The sequence below is a fragment of the Ornithodoros turicata genome, chromosome 6 (assembly GCF_037126465.1).
Source record: "Ornithodoros turicata isolate Travis chromosome 6, ASM3712646v1, whole genome shotgun sequence".
NCBI classification, from domain to species: domain Eukaryota; kingdom Metazoa; phylum Arthropoda; class Arachnida; order Ixodida; family Argasidae; genus Ornithodoros; species Ornithodoros turicata.
Window position 1 is genome coordinate 52868689 of NC_088206.1, and position 18498 is coordinate 52887186.

Here is an 18498-nt window from a genome sequence, read left to right on the forward strand (position 1 = left end):
ATCTACATGCTTAATAAAGGTAGATTCTAGTCAATTTGTCTGGGTTCAGTTAATTCGGCAATCCATTTAATTGGAGTTTTCTTTTTGCCATCCTTGCGTCTTTCAATTAACGAGGTTTCATTGTACGTACTGTCAATTGACAATCTGCTTTTCCACCTCGCACCGAACAATTTTACCTTGTTTTCCAGCTCTTAAAATAAAAACCGGCTACAAAAATGTCCTTGGAATCTTACCTTAGAAAGGGTGACAGGAATTGTGATGCTGCTACCGCCTGTGAATGTCTCTTGCGTTTCTACATCGTACCACACCTTGAGGAATAAAGGTCACACTTATTCCCTTCATACACAAACTATGAGTTCACATATGCAACAGATCCCTACAAAAGGGTTACTGGTGATGTTGCGTCTTATAACAATGTTAAACTAATGTTTGTCTCACCTCTTTATCATCGCCAGGGAAATATACTGTGACCTTGGATGCTCCTGCATCAGTTACAGGATGCACAAGAAGGCACTTGCCTGAAAATATAAAGTGTTCTTTGAATTCACGATATGGCATCACAAATGCATCAAGACACAAAGAATGTGGCATCACATTTATGCTTACACAATTTAACTTATACCTAGAGCCTGACGTTTTTTGGGAAATATTTTTTCCCCAATTCAGGGAGTAAAAATTGGGAAAATCCACATGTGCTCCAAATTCATGCTAATTCGGGTGGAAAAACCTCCAGTATGCTAAATTCGTGGAGAAATCTGGCTCTATTATTCAAACCAACTGTACTGGTTTGGTACACACGGCGACGTAATTGTGTTTGCTCCCAAACAAGCTACAGTCGACCCATGTTTATCCGGACTTCATTTATCCGGATCCTGCGCTATCCGGACAAAAAAAGCATGGGGACGGATTTCTCCACGCATATTTCACCCTCATTTATCCGGACTTCACCTTCCGGACTCTGACGAGAATTCCAGGGAACAGAAGTGACTAATACCCAACAATCGGCTTCAGTTATCCAGTCATTGTCCAGGAAGGACACTTGGCCCACACCTAGAGAAGCGAGGTCGAAAACCCTGGTCGTGGCCTTCTTTTTACTGACACAAAGACGGTGTTGCTAGGAAGAATTTTCTCCCTGTCCAACTTTGCACGTTACACAAAAGTAATCCACTGAGCAGTCTGGTCATTTCAGACTGAGAAGATCCGCAACGAGGACCCCTGCGCTGCAATCATAGATGACAACATCGTCAGTGTCGTCTCTTCCGAATCTAATGATGAAAGCGTGGATGCATCAGCTGTGACGGTAGAAAATGTGCGGGCGGCACTGAGAACAGCGCTATTATTTTTCGAGCAACAGAACAATATTTCGCAAGTCAACGCCATTCGCAAAGGTTTGCAAGAACTGGATGTGTGTATTAGGATGAAACAGATGATAATGGATAGTTTTCTGTGTAATGAACTAATGGTCAATAAAGATGACCTTTTAGGATCACCCTGTATTTTCGTGTTTCACTTATCCGGTTCCTCCGCTATCCGGACATTTTCACAGGAAACGAAGGCGTCCGGATTAACGCGGGACGACTGTAGTATGCATTCCTACAGACATTTCCATGAGGGAAACTTGCCAGGTAAAAATCTGGTTTGACCATAAAGAGGCAACCTTCAATTCGGGGTGCAAATTCAGGGAAGAAATGGGTTAAACCCTAAAACTTCAGGCTCTACTTATACAATAATAATTTACACTTTTCACACAATGTTGAAGAATATAAATTTCCTTATGAAGAGGTGTTACCTTAAACCTAGATAGGGCAAACGGACAGGGCAAACACTTTTCAATGTCATGAGACTAGGTTATATATATTTAGATTTTTCATAAATCCATCACACTGCATGGCACCACCAAAATGCATACAGTGGAAACAAAAAAGTTCACTTTGGAAATGCTCTCGTGCTCCTGAAGCACTCAAGAAAGGACCAGGTAACAAACTGAGCATGGAAGTTGCCTCTTGTAAGTTTCAACAGCTCACTCTCTCTATATAATGTTGCATAATTCAAAGTTGAGTTATTGAACGTTGTCAACTTCTTTATGACACCAAGAAACAAATGCTGCATCACCTATGTCACTAAAAGGTGTGCCCCCTGAATGTGAAAAGACAAAGAAAAACAGCAACCCGAAAAACGCTTGTACAGAAACATGAGGCAGCCACAAAGAAGGAACACCAATAAGGTAAGCTCACCAATCATGTACTCATCATCAGTAGCAAAACCGTTGCGGTCAGTAGGGAACTCCATCCATAGAGGGCGCATCGGGGGTATCCCTGCCCGATCGTTTTCAAAAAACAGGGTATACCACAGAGGTAAGTAGGCATAGCGCATGCGGACAGCAGCACGAATTAGCCGTGTGGCTTCCTCTCCAAACATCCAGGGTTCCCGACGCTTTGTGTCAATGTGTGAGTGGGCTCGGAAGAATGGCTGGAACGCGCCGGCCTGCACAAATTCAAACATCGCTTGGTGAAACTAGATGAAGCAAAAACGTGAGATGCTTCAAATAAACCTCTATTTATTTAGTGAAAAGTCGCTAGTTATTTTGGAATGTGGGAAGAAGTGAACAGCGGGCATGAAATCCAGTAGAAGTCGATGGCAGCTTGGAACGGTTGAGCAGCGACCTGAACAAGAAGGCTCCTGATCGGCTGACTGCAGGCGCTATTATAATTCCATTTCAATGGTCGTGTCCACCTTGTTGTGTAGAGTATCCTACGATATAGGCTCTATGGGGAGCTGTGGCGGTTACCTAAATTTCACAATGAAAAGTAGCAGCTCTCAAGTGGTAGCATTCACACCGTGCACAATATAGCAACGGATAGTCACAATATCTGCGGAACTTCCCAGTGTTGGACACAGTTCTTAGGAATTCTCTCTAACCCTATCCTGAGGGCTACTAGCAAGCAAAGACATGTCTCCTTGACAAGTAGCTTTTGTTAAATGTGCATGCCAATGGTACTTCTTTTTACTTTTGTAAATGGTTCTGAAAGGAGCTCTTGCGAGCAGAGTGCAAACAAAGGAACATAATAGGTTATACCTGATACCATCGGATGCTCAATTCGCCATCTGTGTTACGAAAGAATCCACCCACGTCCGCACCAGAAAAAGATATCCCTGTCACACTTAGGGTAAGCATCATTGGCACTGTAATCTTTAGGTGGTTCCAGTCAGCAGTGTTATCACCAGTCCAAACAGCACCTAAGCATGGGATGCATAAAAAGAAGCAGGTTGCCATATATGTATGACAAATGATTATATTTCATGATAAGGAAATGAATAACACACCGTAGCGTTGAGACCCAATAAAGAAGGATCTAGACAAAATGAATGGCCGCAGAGAATTTTCCGAGCGCAGCAAATGGCCCATGTAAGTAGACATTGGCTGTAAATAGAACATATCATTTACACTTGGCACTGTTTGTTCATTAGCTGCAACTGCAAGACAAAACACAGCAGGAAGTAATTCACGGGAAATGCAGTGTTTTAATGCAAACATCTTCACACTACACTGTCATCTTCACGGTGAACAGCTCCTATGGCATCTCTTACAAATTCCCATCTTTTCTATTTCATTCGCTGTTACAAAGAAAAATCTCCAAAACTGTCGTCTCTTCCAACATTGCTATTGGTTCAAACTAAGCCGACGTGTCATCTGACTTTGCACTGCATGAGCAGACAACATGAAGTGGCATCAGCGAGCAAGCAGTGTAGCGCTCCAAAGTTGCTCTTCCCTGTTTAGTGGCCGCTCCGGGTGTCTCATACCATAATCTCATATGATTTGAGTGCGCAAAAAGACGGGCTCCTACTTAACACACCCAATGCCATTCAAAATGACCCCCCTTGTAACACTCAGCTATGTCACGAAATTCTCATGTATATTATAATGTCACATTCCAGGCTCAGGAACTCAATGTCGTCTCAAATTTCTAGTGAATGTGCGGGGCCTGTTGTGACAAGCTGTGGCATGTGGAGTGTACTGGTTGTGGGAACACCGCTGTGACATCACCAGAATGCATGTGGTACTATGCAAACGGCACTGTGGATATTCATCCTAGCCCGCAGAGAGATACATATTATGATGGTAAAGCATCTTGTATCCAACCGGCTGGTGGGGTGCAATGTCAACATGACGTGTGGCTGTTGCCAATAAGGCATCGCTGGGCAAAGCATAGATATGAAAGAGTACAGTGAATATTTTATCGGTTTGCATTCATTCTGCGCATATTAGCACCAATAATTTTTTGTCAACTATCAACGATGGCATTGTAGTGCAGGGCAACAAAAAGACGTGCACCGTGTATTGTAGGTCCCTACTGCCCTTTTAATGCACTGTCATGCTTTAATAGACTGTTAATAGGGCCCTGTGTTTTAGGGTAAAACCCGGAAAAAACAATTTTTACCCCGATTTGCATCGGCATCACTGAAAATGGACTTGGGGAAAAGTGCCAGTTCAGTCACCAATACGGGCACTGGAGCACGCTTAGCATTCGACACTCAGCATGGCTGTTCCACACCTTCGGTCAATCGAAAATGCGAGAAGCATGCATTTGTATTCTTTATTTTCTACACGAAAATCTACTTTCCCACCGGCCACCTGATATCATCCGATATTGCCCAATTTTACCCTGTTTAAACCTGTTTTTACATGAACCTGAAATAAACCCGATTGTAATACCCCCCAAACACACATTTTCAAAAAACATAAAACCCAAAAACACAGGGCCCTAACTGTAGTTAACCTCTTGAGAAAGAGAATTGCACTATAACAAGGTGGTAGTGGCGCAAGCTCGACAGTAGAAGTGGCAGAAGTCTGAGAAAGGAAGTCTGAAACTACTGGAATGTAACCAAAGCGAGAGCTAGACAAGGAAAAGCAAACAACAACAAAGGTATAAATTTTGTCACTTACCAGCATCATGCCATACATGTTGTGCACATCTCGGTGTTCCCATCCTCCTGTATGTTTGCAGTCTTTGTGCATAGTCACCTCAGGCCCATTGAACACTGAAGGTTCATTCATGTCATTCCAGGTAAACAGGAGTTCTGTTGAACCCTTGTAATTATCTAGGGAAAACTTGCTGGCCCACCAATGGCGCACCTGCAAAGAGCCATACCATAACTTATCATCACTGTTCGAGCAATGGTGGTAAAATATCAAATACATAGTATCTTGAAGCTTATTGTATGAACGTCGTGATTATGGAATGTTAGTAGGGCCTCATGCTTTATAGGGCTAAACCCCATAAAACCCATTTGTACCCCCCGGATTTGCATCATAGTCGCTTAGACTAAAGCATAAAAATTCCAGAACCAAAGGCCAAATTGGCCAAAGTGCCAATACAGGCACTGAAAAACGCTAAGTACTGCATACTCAGCACATCTGTTACGCACCTCGCGGTTCGGCTGAAGCGCGAGATGCACACTTTTTAGTTTTCCACCAGAGATATACCCATATAGGCCACTTTCACCCTATTTTACAGCTCCTGAAGTAAAACGTGATTTTCCCCCCCCGATTTTCAAAAACCATAAAACTAGAGCAGTGCGAATAGCTAAATTTCCATTGCAAATCGAATCTGCATAATTTCTTCAGAAGGCGAATCGAATTCGATTAATAAGAAAAGGCCCAATTCGAATATAATTTCGAATACCTCATGGTGAAATATTTTGCTCATTCGGTGATGTTCTGCTCCAAACTTGTTAGCCTTTGCTCCCAGCATGACATATTATGAGAGAAGGGTCCCTATTTGTTGTGTACGGTAGACTGCATTATTGGGATGAACTGCATTGAGAGTTAGTGAACACGATCCATGCAGCCTGCTTTGTGTGCATCTCCCCATTTCCATTACATTGTGAATTTCCTGTACTGTTTTTTAGAAGCTGCACATATTACCCTCTGTTACTGAACATAACACTGAAAGTTAGGAGTATATTTACTAGATCATGGAGTGACCAGAGTACAGTGTAAACCATGGGATCACAGAAGTTGTTGACTTTAGTGACAGAATACTGTAAGCAGTGTAAAGTGGACTTCACCTACAACTTGAATGTAATGATGTGAAGCTGACTTGCAGGAGGGAGATAGCGATACCTCGCTTCAGTACTATTCAAAAAATATTCGAAAATTTCGAATATTCGCACAGCTCTACATAAAACCTATAAACACGACAGTCTAAATGTAAGCCATACCACGATCACTCCATCGCTCCTGCGTGTGCCCCAAGAGCTGACCAAGAGGAAGGCCCACTAATGCAGCCTGCCGATGTGCGGAGATAACGACAGAAAACACATTACGAGACAATCTCCACGTTTGGACAACAGGGGCATGACAGAGTAGGGGTTCTTTGAACGATCCTTCATTCGCTCCTCTGTCATTTCCGCCTATAAAGCTATGTTCCCAAATGAGCGAGTTGCTCATGGAGCTTTAATATTTCTGGAAATTTTGAAAAAAATAACGAAAAAGCATGGTGCCATCAAGCACATTTATTATTATGAGAAGATAAACATTTCCTGGAATTTGAGGTGATACGGAAGAATAGAGATAGAATAAAGTGTAGCAATAAAGCAACCGTTCCACTGTTTCTTTTTTCTTCCATTGCTGCATTAACTGAGCTGAGCGCAGTTGACTATTTGCGAATCTCAAAGCAATGGTTGTCACAATTTTTTAGCCATCGTCGATGTAGCAAGGAATGTATTTCGTGATGGAGTCGGGTAAATCAGACATTTGCATTCCTAGTTCTAAAAAAAGAAGAAAAATAAGAGCATGTCACGCTAACCTGATCAATTTCTGAGCTCAATTAAGAAAATTCTACTTCACACAGCTGAAAATTTATGTAAGTACTCACAGGTTATAGCAAAAGTTTCTTATAGGCAATACCATCGACCCCATAACTTGTTGACAAATATATTGATAGATTACCAGACAAATTTTGTTTACATACTAGGTGAAATGCCCTGCATAATCTTTCGCTCTTTGTATGTTTATTGTAACATAGCCTGTGTAAAATAGTAAAACATCGTAAACTAATCTGTGTGTCCTCTCCAATATGTTTCCCCTGCACTGGGCGTTTTTATCATTTTTGTAAAATTGTGTTGCAGTGTCAATATACAGGGTGTCTTTTTTTTTTCGATACAGATTTTTCATAAAAAAACTATAACGGCTATAGACTTCATCTTTTCACTTCCATCATCTCTGGGCCGGCGGACATTCTTGGCCACCTGTTGCTCAACCGTCAAATGACTACCTAAAAATTGTTAATTAATTTTTAATTATAAAAGCTACGAAGTTGTCCCAGTGAGAACGTCTTTTTCCTTAGGTCACCTGATATCGTACCCGTTTTCAGAACAAAAATCCGTTCGATAGATTGTCCGCAAAAAATTCGTGAAGGAACAGCGTTTTTTTTCTTTATTTTGTTCACTACGCATCTTCGAAGATGTATCTTTCCTTCACCCCCAATGTGATAGGGTGAAAGAGCACACTATCGCTTCTTGCGTCCTGGAAAAACATTAAAAGAAAACAAAAAATGCAACCCAATATAAGGGCAGTTCCGATAGCGCCACCAGATACATTTGTTTTTGTTTTGTTTCCGCAAGTTAAAGCTCATCTTCGACGCATCAGGCGGCACTGTGCCCCTTCACACTTTGCTTTGAAGAATGTGCTCTAGATCTTCTAGAGCACTTCAGTGACAGCGTCTGGGAGAGTCAACTTGTTTCAAGCGGTAATGCCACTGAGCTGTAAGCAACCTGCACAACTGGAAACTTTGTACTTACTTCTGGATTGAAGAAATCAAGATAAGATGAGGAACCTGGCCAGCACCATCCATCGTAGTCGTTTCCATCCTTGTTCTTGACGTAGTACCCTCTGTCTGTGGCCTCGCTGTGGATGAAGTACCCAGACTCGCGCTTGATGTGGGGATCGATGATTGTGATCATGCGACGTCCCTTTCCAGTCAGGTTGCGAATCATCACCTCAGGGTCTGGAAACTTGAAGGAGTCCCAGGTAAAGTACTTTTTCCCATCAGTATGCTCAATGTCCAGCCAGATAGCATCATAAGGGATGTCATGGTTGTCGAAGCTGCCGTCAACATTGCGAACGTCTTCTTGGTCATTGTAGTTCCAGCGACTTTGGTGATAAGCTATTGAGAAGAGCTGCAGAGATAAAGGTAACTGATGTTCATGTTGAAATGCGAATACATCATGAAGTACATAGCTTTGTTTCTGCAAGTGTTTCTCAGGGTTAAGTTGTACAGTGCTGGACAAAAGTTTATGGAACATGCTCCGGCACGTTCGTCCTTGAGGTTGATACACTAGCAGCACATGGGACCATATGGAATTAGACACGTGCCTATCACGTCCCAGTCACCTGTTCGCAAGTCCGTACGGTAACATTCGCTGCTAGAGAGTCACTCTGAGGAGGGGATGCGCCGGATCATGTTCCCTAAACTTTTGTCCAGCACTGTAAAGAATCGTGCTGCAAAGAATCCCACGAATTTGACGAACTTTATGTTCAAAACTACCCAGTGTTCTTTCTTCCCTCAAATGAATGAGCAGTGAAATGTGATTCCTAATGCAGTCATGGATATAATAGACACTGAAAAATTTTCGAGTCTCCTTAGTACACTTCTTTCTCACAATTAAGTTTGCACAAATAAATAAATAAATAAACGTATTGTCTGTCCTTCTGTACTATAAGTATTTCCTAACTACCTGTTATTGAAATATTCTTATTGAAATAGTCTTGTTCTTGTTGGCTGGAAAGTTTGTAGCTTGATGGTTTGTATATGTCCCTCTTGGTATTGTTTTAGTAGAGCATTAGAATACATCTTAGAAACTGGAATTATTGTCATCTTGTTGCTCTATTGTACACTTAACGATGCTGGAAAATTATGGTACGCTGTGCATGCTACACCCCCTACTCTAATGCATATGTGCTGCGCTATAGGGTATTTGAATTTAAAAAAAAAACATGGCTTGCTGTTGCCAGGAGAAAGACGCCCACTTTAGATTAAACACAGGGCTCTTGGAGAATCCGTATCGATGGAGTTTTGCAGCTTCTTTTTGGAAATTTGTGGAAGAACGTAATGTTCACAGGCAGCATTTATATTTATTTATATTTATATTTCGTGTGTTGTCTGTTTGTCCGAGGGTGATTTATAATACGAAATAAAATAAATATTTTTTTAGTCCGTAGTGAAACTTAGCAAATACTACCTTCGATACTACTCATCTCAAATTCATGTAGCATCGTCAAGTCAGTTCCAAATCTTGCAACTTGCACCTTCCTTGCAACTTCAAAACTGGCTTGCAACTTCCCAAATATTTCTCCGAACTACCATGTTCAATACTTACAGGGGGCAGCGGTGTAGCTCCAGCAATGGATTTATACTGCAGCATGACATCTTTTGCAGAGGGGCCAAGAAGAAAGAAGGTGTCAATGAGTCCAGATTCAGAGAACCAGTGTGTGTCCCGTTTATTAGGCGGTGGGCTACGTTTCACGAAATCCACGACAGAAGACAGTACGCCCTGGGAAGGAACAAAATGGCCCAACTAAGTTTCGAAATAAAAGGCAGGTAAGACAACACAGACCCATGGTTCACACTGAATTTTTTAACAACAATTCAAGGGTATTTCAAGGACGTTTTAAGGCTCAGCAGTCATTTTGCCTGGGATGTAAAACACAGTTTTCACAAAAATATTTATAAGCTACAGGTATTGCACGAGAGAGTACATGGGGACTGCATAATAGTGATCCGTTCGCAAAGGTCACGTGACTGATGAATTCACGTGAAGGATGAATCCTGAATGGAAACGACTATGCGACAGAAAAGATGGTGGATGAATAGGCAGTGTGCAGTGCCTGTAGCGGTGCTGCTTCTCGTCCCCATGGAGGAGAAACTGCAAAAATGCTCTGGGAGATGTTGGGCGCTAGCAGACGACGCTGTGCCCGTTTGCATTCACCTTCCCTCGAAGCGTTCTCATAGGATTGCCTCATATCAGATATAGTGTGTTCAGTTTTCGAGCAGTCGTGTCTCAGTAAGGATAAAACGTGAGTAATTTTTACCCCATACCATAACATGCGCGTGCACGTGCGATCGTTGGCATTAAGGCAAACCACCTCAATACCATGACATGCAGCTGGTTGCAGCTCGCCCAATGTTTTCTCGTTTGTCAAAACTACTGAACCCATGAAAAATTCCTCGGCTTTTGCAAGTATTCTGAATGCTGGGTTAATTTGAATTATGTGCACACTCATGGTTGTGAGAGCCGGGATTATTACAAAAGGTAAACGCGCTTTAGTTTCCCTTCCCATTGATAAAGTGGAAACAATATAGTATTACGAGGGGTGTTCAAGTCAAACCGGGACTTTCTGTCCCCTGAGTGTACAAATGGCTCGCGCTACTTCTTTTTCGTCATTTTCACACGCGACAGACCTCCGCGTTCACCATGTGGTGGTGCAAAGTTTGTGCAAAACAGAAGACACGTGCTGGACAAGATGGCCGACAACAAGGTGAGCGTGTGCGTTGGTTTACACTCACAAAGCCTTTGCCATACATTACGGTAGATTGTGCTAATGTCACGCGCTAACTGAACTAATGCCTTTAACTAAACTAGAAGAATAGAAAAAAGTCACACTTTCGACAACGCGTCACTTGACGCGAAGGCGAAGCGCAACGTGCGCTTACTGAAGCGACAATTTTCATATGTAAAATTCTCGCAGATGCAATGCAAAAATGGCAGTGCTCCTATTGCAAAAGTACATTATGACTACAAGGTGATCAACTAGAAAATGCTATGTTTACTTCGTTAACTTGCAAGTTCAACTAGCCAAATTAGATCGATTTTACGCGTGCCAACCATTACATTTCATTGCGTCCTATTTACCAACCTTCTCATTGCGTATTGTTAGCTTTGCTGTGGGCTAACTATCTAAAAGTACTAGGTTTGATGACTTTCTTTTTCTTTTTTTTTTGTCAGATAGCTAGTCCAGCAGCACATCTTACGATTTTTATTGTGAATTACTCAATGTGGGCTTGCATGAGAAAAATGTGAGTCAAAATTAGATATGTTAATTGCCAGAACAAGAAAATTGCAAAATGATTTCCATTTTGCCACTTCTGGTAGTACACACCTTTGAGAGCAGTTTGTTGAACCGAACAGGTCGAGCTCACATCCTTTTGTTTTTCCTTTTGTTATGGTTTTGCTCTTTGGTATATTATCGCTTATATTTCTTTGTCGCTATATTACACGTGAAACCGACGAAAATAAATGGTCCTGGTGGAGGATGATGAAGTGCGATCATTCGGTACGGACCAGAACAGATTGTTGGTCGTGTCTGACTTGCTTGCTTGTCCCGGAGCAACGCTAGCTGACAGTTTCGTCCTTAAGACCACAACACAGTTGATCCAAAATGTCCACCACGCCTGATGAATATTCCTTCCTTCACAAGAAAGCAAGTAAAAGAAAATAAGAAGTGCAAACTGTGATTATAGGTCGCTGCTGCCATTCATGCTAAGGGCGGTTTTTGTAAGGGAGGCGAGTTCGGAGGTATCGGGTGCTCGAATGCCGCTGATTTCCACAGAATTAATTTCCAGCATTATGTGTGGCGAGAAGTGTAACTTTTTTTTTGTCATAAAACACTGTGGTGAACGGACATGGTAGCCGTATCACACCTTGTGGATTTCCCTATCTGTCGCTATCTGTCAATGCAGTCGCCATGTACGACTCCCACAACGTTTCCGGCTGTTGTTTCCAGCATGGTGGCGGGACAGTCGTTCTGCACACCGCCTATACAACAACGCAGAGCGCCATTCATTTCATGCAATTCTGGTTTCCACCTCTAATTCCTATTGCAATGAAGTGTTGACACCTGTGGTTTCAAATCTATAGTCCTGACTTCAGAAATGTGGAATTTGCACTAGCAGCTTCATGAGAATATGGAAAAGATGCATAATTAGGGCTTTGAAGGACAGTGGGACAATTCCAGGGTTTTCCAGACCTTGAAAATGGCATTTTCAGATACCAGGGTACTTAAGGGTTTTAAGGACCGGTGGGAACCATGAGACACATGAACTGAATGCCTTTGGGCTTCTGGTATTTTAACAAAACATGCCTTGCCAAGACAACAAGCGAAGACCATTTGCACTTTAAAAGTTTGTCAGTATCTAATGGGAAACACACACTCTCTTCATACCTGTTTTGAATTTGGTTCAATGTCAATCCAAGTTTCTGCAGCATTAAGCCACACAAGACCGACAGTCCTCGACTCACTGCATGAAAAAGTTAGAGCTCTTCAAGCACAAACACCCAACACAATTTCACTTAATCATTATCAGAGCACGAATTTACCTGTGGGCTATCATATACGGTACACTTCCATAAAGGGCCATGGGGTTGTTGACATCATATTCAAAGACATCCAAGTTGTAGAGTCGGTAAGGGTCTGTGGAACCACTAGAATAGCATGCAAGTCAGACACATGCACACCAACACCAATATTTGTCTACAAACTTACACTGTTGATCTCAAGGCAAAAGCATCCGCATGTTCTGGTATCCCATACACATGGTCAAACCCTTCAAAGGTGAAGTCCATCCCAACTGACATTGGACCTAGGTAAAGGCAAGCAGTTTCACAGGGTTCTGGCTACCGAGATAAATTCTATAAATGTGTGCATTTTACCAAAAAACTTCAACAAGCACAGTTCAATGAACACTCCTACGGTGCAGCTAGTTCTGTCAACAGATGTCTTGGAATGCTCAGAAGTTGGGTAGCCATGTTATTATAACGACGACGACTTGTGTCATGCACAGAAATTTTGCCTCACTAAATTAATAATATCATTCTGACTGTGTGCTGCTCATCTCATTATAAATTGATACTCAAGGAGGAAGAACAGTGAACTCCTTAGAAAAACCCTGAAAATTACAACATGAAACAAAATAGTACCTGAGCTTTAAATGTATTCAACACACTTACCATTCTTTTTTGAATCAACATGTCCCTTGAATGTTTCCTCCCATGCACCATCCATGTTCTCTTCATCTGCAGGTTGTTTCACTTCATTCTCTGCCTAACATGAGCACACATGTATTTCACGTGTATCAACATGTTATGGACACACGCATTTGTGTTGACAACTTCCACAATAGATATTGGGTTGTGCAACATGCACTCACGTGAGGAGACCGGGCTTTGTGTGATGGACAACTGAGTGACGCATTTGCAGTGCCTTTAGCCTTGGCATATTATTGCCATTTTTGGCACCACATTATGTACAAATTGGTGATAACCTATGTGCTAATAACTACGTCTGTAACGTAAACCATATCATTAATATTGAGCATGCTACACATGTAATATTTTGCACTATGCTTGTTCCAGAAGGAGCACCCAGTAACCAAACCAACCAGTAACCAGAACACGAAAATGATAAAACAAGAGCAGACAAGCAAATGGTGACCAATATCAGTGATTCAAGTTGAAACCCAAGGCCCGAAAAATTGGTGCAAAGCAGAGCAAAATCCCATGCACAAGATTATGTAACTTTTGGTGGATTTATGTAATCCATAATATTGACACACTGTATACTTCTGTGGAAAGAAGTATAGTTTTCACACCACAGTATCATAGGTAAGCATTTCTCTAAAAATCATTGAACAACACGTTGCGGTGGGCCTTACAGGCCCATCACATCAACACCATAACCCACTTGTTTGGACATCAGCATCATTAATTTTCACTGTACAAGGCCCACCATTTGCTAAGCAATGAATTGAAGAAAATATACCCATTGTTCCTTTGTTTTTTTTTACAAATTGTGAAAATAGAAAAATAGTATTTGAACACAAATTGATGCCACTTTTGGGCTGTTTTTCTAGGTAAGCATTTTCTTCACTGGTGCCGAATGAATGTTTTTTTTTTTTTTTTTGTCATTCAAACTGCTTCTTCTGAAGCAAACTCCTTCTTCTAATTGTGAACAGATTTTTTTAAAATATATATAACACTTTTTCCAAGATGAAATCAATTGCAATATGGCATATGCTAAAGGGCGCTCCCTAGCAGGGCATTAGCAAAGTCCAAAGGCAATGTCTTAATTAACTTTCATTAATTAACTTTTTAATTATAAAAGCTACAAAGTTGTCCCAATGAGAACATCTGTTCCTTTCAGTCACCTGATATCGTAGCCGTTTTCAGAACAAAATTCTGTTCGATAGATCGCCCGCAAAAAATTTGTGAAGGAACGCCATTTTTTTCTCTATTTTGTTCATTGCGCTTCTTAGAAGACGCGTCTTTCTTTCACCCCCAATGTGAGAGGGAGAAAGAGCACACTATCGCCTCTCGCGCCCTGGAAAAAGATTAAAAGGTAACACAAAATGCAACCCAAGATAAGGCCAGTTCCGATAGAGACACCCGATACGTTTGTTTTTGTTTTGTTTCCGCAAGTTAAAGCTCATCTTCGACGCATGAGGCGGCACTGTGCTCCTTCCCCCTCTCCCCTTGGGGGTGAAGGAAATACACGTCTTCTAAGAAGCGCAATGAACAAAATAAAGGAAAAAAATGGCGTTCCTTCACGAATTTTTTGCGGGCGATCTATCGAACGGATTTTTGTTCTGAAAACGGCTACGATATCAGGTGACCGAAAGGAACAGATGTTCTCATTGGGACAACTTTGTAGCTTTTATAATTAAAAAGTTAATTAATGAAAGTTAATGAAGTCATTGCCTTTGGACTTTGCTAATGACCTGCTAGGGAGTGCCCTTTAGCATATGCTATATTGCAATTGATTTCATCTTGGAAAAAGTGTTATATATATTTTTAAAAAATCTGTTCACACTTAGCGTGGACACCAGGTACACAATTGAATGTCTGCAAACTCAGGCTCACAGGAGATATGGAGCTGGGAATTATTAAGGGTCTGGGTATGCTTGCAGAGTTCGAAGGGTGCGACTTTCTCTGGAAGGTACCAGACAGGATGGACATTTGCCTGTGATGGCGGAAGTAGGAAGAAGGAAAACATGGACTAAGGTGTGGCAAGAAGCTGTGCTGCAATTATGAGCAGTCATCATCCACATTCCGGAAAGGATATAAAGACTGCTTTTCCCTCACGTTGTAGCTTTTGTGTGAATAAACATATACCCCCTCCCCCTCATGTTGTAGCTGGTTGACCTTTCTTAAGTCCAGCACTAACAGTAGGAATGGCATGTTAACAGGAGAGGGTTAAATGTAGGGGTTTGAGGTAAACATGGTTCAGTCCAAAATAAACTCTGTAGCAAAAATATGTGTCTATTAATAACAAATGGTTGCACCCCACACAATTCTTCAAACAGATTGGATGCTTGGTGCAATGCATCGTAACACAAGCAAGTGATGCCAATTCATGCCAACCAGAGTCAGATGTCACACCTCCCACTATGGGCTAGAATAGCCCTCACCTCATTATCCTCTGAAACCTCATGAACCTCAACAAGATCACTTTCATGGACTTCCTCATGCTGTTCATCCTGGTGCGCTGTGCTGGCTTCATCTTCATCTCCATTGGCATGACCGTCTTCAGGATCCTCCAATACATTCTGCCATCAGTAGCACAATTTCGAGATATCGTTATAATTACAGTCACACAAAACCAAGAGGTGTAGAAGAGGGTTTAAAACAACTTACAGTAGTAGCACTGTCCTAGGGAAAGGAGGAAAGTTTTTAGTTCCATAATTAGAATGAAGAACTTCAGTTGAGTTACAGGGATATCACTAATAAGTTGTGTAGCCATACAACAGTAGGCTACATCTCCAGCACATCATCATTCAAATGTGCAACTATCCAATTATTTCAAGTTGTCAGCTATTAGAATTGGGTTTCTATGCAGCTACTGCAAGTTGCTAGCATTCTATCAGTAGAGTGCACTACTTGCAACACACACTTATCTGAAATCCGCCCCTCTTTCAAGTCATTCTGCCTGGTGCCTATACAATACCCGTACTGCAACTGACGCCTAGTAATGATGGTAACCAAACAATGGCATCCTTTGGGATCTACCACAAAGCTTGCAGCATGCTAGCCTTCCCTGCGACCACACTGTTCTATTATGCGATATTGCAGCAAAGATATACTCAGTGTGTTTCAAAACTTCAGATATGCATGATGCAAACAGTACACCTACTTAACAAATAAAGGCTCCCACATTACAAAAGTATGCACGCACACTAAATGACAACTACCAGTAAATTGTGACTATTACGCCAACAAATTGTATTACAATTCTCGCAACAGCACAAGAAAGCTATGTATCGTATTTACTCGCATATAAGACGCACATTTTTTACCCAAAAACATTGCGCCTTTCAGGGGGTGCGTTCAATACACAGGAGAAAATTGGAACCCAACACGTAAGGTACACTTAACCCCCGTTTTATTCCGAGATATCCGCGGTGGTCTTCCCGGAACCAAACGTCTGAATTCTTCCACATCAAATGGTGTTCCGCTCTATCAAGCCTAGACGAAACACTCTTCGATGTCCGTTCCGTATTCTATTCATCACCCTGGCACCAAGCTCGGCACCTTGTTGACTGCGCAATACAAGCTGGCCACGTGAGTGCGATGCGATGCGCTGCACAAGATGAGGTGGTCGCTCTACTAAAGTCAGGGTGCGTTTAATGTGCGGAGAACAAAAAAAGTGCCAGCATTTCGGCGCTCAAGTTGGGGCATGTTCAATATGCTAGTGCGTCCAATATGCGAGTAAATGCGGTAGTAGGCCAGTAAAATTTACAGGTGACTTGCGACCAATTTTGTACTTTGTAAACAGTAGAAAAGTGCAGTCGAAAGGAACAAAACAAAAACTTACATCTAGGTTGTCCTCCTGAGGAAAGAGTCAATTAAAGGTAATCTATATACAATCCGAACACTACAACAGAACAGCTTCTGAAGTTCATTAAAATATCCCTTTGGGCTTGTTGGTGACAGACTTTCATGACGTCAAAGCGCTAAAAACAGGACAAACACAAGACATACACCTTCCGCCAGAGCACTCGCTGTTGTGTGTGTCTGGCGTTTGTCCTGTTTTTAGCACTTTTATGTCATGAAAGCTTCTAAAGCTTACACAAATTCTATGTGAGCAAGCAGAAAGTGCTGGTGGGAAGATTTTTTCCATGATCAGTAGGCAGTGTCACTGCACCCACTAGTGGTCAAATTTGTAAGAAAATGGGTGCCAAAGTTATTGTACAATGTGCAATATGTTACCGTCGGCACTACTGCACAGTCACCGTAGTATGGATTTACCGTGGATCTCCTTGTGTAGTTATAGTATCCCTATATATCCCTATATAGTTAAGTATCCTCTCTATGATTGGCACTACATTTTTTTAGTTTGAAGTGTGTTAGCTCTGCGAGTAAATCAAAAGAACATATGTTGTAGTGACATTCAACTTAGTAAAATTCTGGCGTACTTGTGGGGCCAAAGTGATATATGTCAAAGTGTAAATTTTGAAATGACCATATACTGAAATGAAGTTTAGTAACATGCAATTTTAAAGCTATCAGATTAGCCACCATTTCTTGCCCATCAAGAAGAGTGCAAAACACTTAAGAGCTTTCTCAAAAGTAGTACAGGTATTTCTCAAACAGCGACACCAGTAACTGGCACACTACAGTCGAGCTTGTTCATTGGAGCTTGTCATGACAATAAGCCCGATAACACCATCTATTCACAAGTACTTCGCAATGACCTAATAACTTATATGGAAGAAAAATTCTGCCACAAGGAGCATCTATGTTCAAGCACCAGAGTGTTAGTAACGCACGAGCAGGACAGCACATAAGCAACAATCTTGATGCATTCTGGCCTAGCATAATAATTGCTGTGACTCACATGGGTACCAAAGTTCAAAATTAAGCAGAGAAACAAAATGTCAGATTGTTATGCATCAAAGAAAACAATGGGCGCAAGAACGTGATGAGGAATGTCATATTTGCCCTTGGACACATTTGCCACTTTGTGCGCGCTGAGCATTTTCGTCAAACTCGCCAAGCCAGAGAGGTTTGTTTATAATTTCATGCTTGAGAAACATGAAATATCTTGTTTGTACTATCCTGAAACGTATCCTACTAGACATTAGGCATTCCGGCCAGGACTTCCAAAAAAATTTGTACAGTCAAACTTCTTTAGAGCGAACACCTTTTTAACGAAAACACCACTACAACAGACATTTTCTTTTGCGGTCTTGTCAGAGCCCCATAGGACATGGCGGACAACCTCTATACCGAAGTGACCTTTACTACGAATTTCTTTCGCGGCCCGCTGAGTTTCATGATGGCAATTGATGTTCTGAGGCTGGAACACATAGAAAGGACAAATACATAGCCAGCTGGTCAGCTGGCTAACCTTTTCAGTGACTTCCTTCGTTCATCTCCGAGTTTCGTTGTAAAGGAGTTAGACTATATTGTCCTGAAATTTGTATAATCTGTGATTGTATCATC

General features: G+C 41.7%; 1 protein-coding gene across 9 annotated transcripts in view; it reads right to left on the reverse strand.

Annotated features, from left to right (window-relative positions):
• Window positions 1–18498, reverse strand: part of LOC135396691 (neutral alpha-glucosidase AB-like) — a 29183-nt gene that overhangs the window by 3861 nt on the left and 6824 nt on the right. For 5 of the 9 annotated variants that reach the window (XM_064627804.1, XM_064627799.1, XM_064627803.1 and 2 more), the window contains exons 7-21: window positions 16868–16882; window positions 15691–15705; window positions 15465–15602; window positions 13009–13102; window positions 12545–12641; window positions 12379–12483; window positions 12224–12299; window positions 9382–9555; window positions 7804–8181; window positions 4946–5134; window positions 3325–3421; window positions 3077–3237; window positions 2235–2484; window positions 439–518; window positions 234–308 (exon numbers count right to left, since the gene is read on the reverse strand). In XM_064627804.1, coding sequence (XP_064483874.1) covers window positions 234–308; window positions 439–518; window positions 2235–2484; window positions 3077–3237; window positions 3325–3421; window positions 4946–5134; window positions 7804–8181; window positions 9382–9555; window positions 12224–12299; window positions 12379–12483; window positions 12545–12641; window positions 13009–13102; window positions 15465–15602; window positions 15691–15705; window positions 16868–16882 — 1944 coding nt within the window. The remainder of the gene's footprint in view (window positions 1–233; window positions 309–438; window positions 519–2234; window positions 2485–3076; window positions 3238–3324; window positions 3422–4945; window positions 5135–7803; window positions 8182–9381; window positions 9556–12223; window positions 12300–12378; window positions 12484–12544; window positions 12642–13008; window positions 13103–15464; window positions 15603–15690; window positions 15706–16867; window positions 16883–18498) is intronic. The other 4 variants (XM_064627806.1, XM_064627800.1, XM_064627801.1 and 1 more) reach the window with 3 other exon arrangements.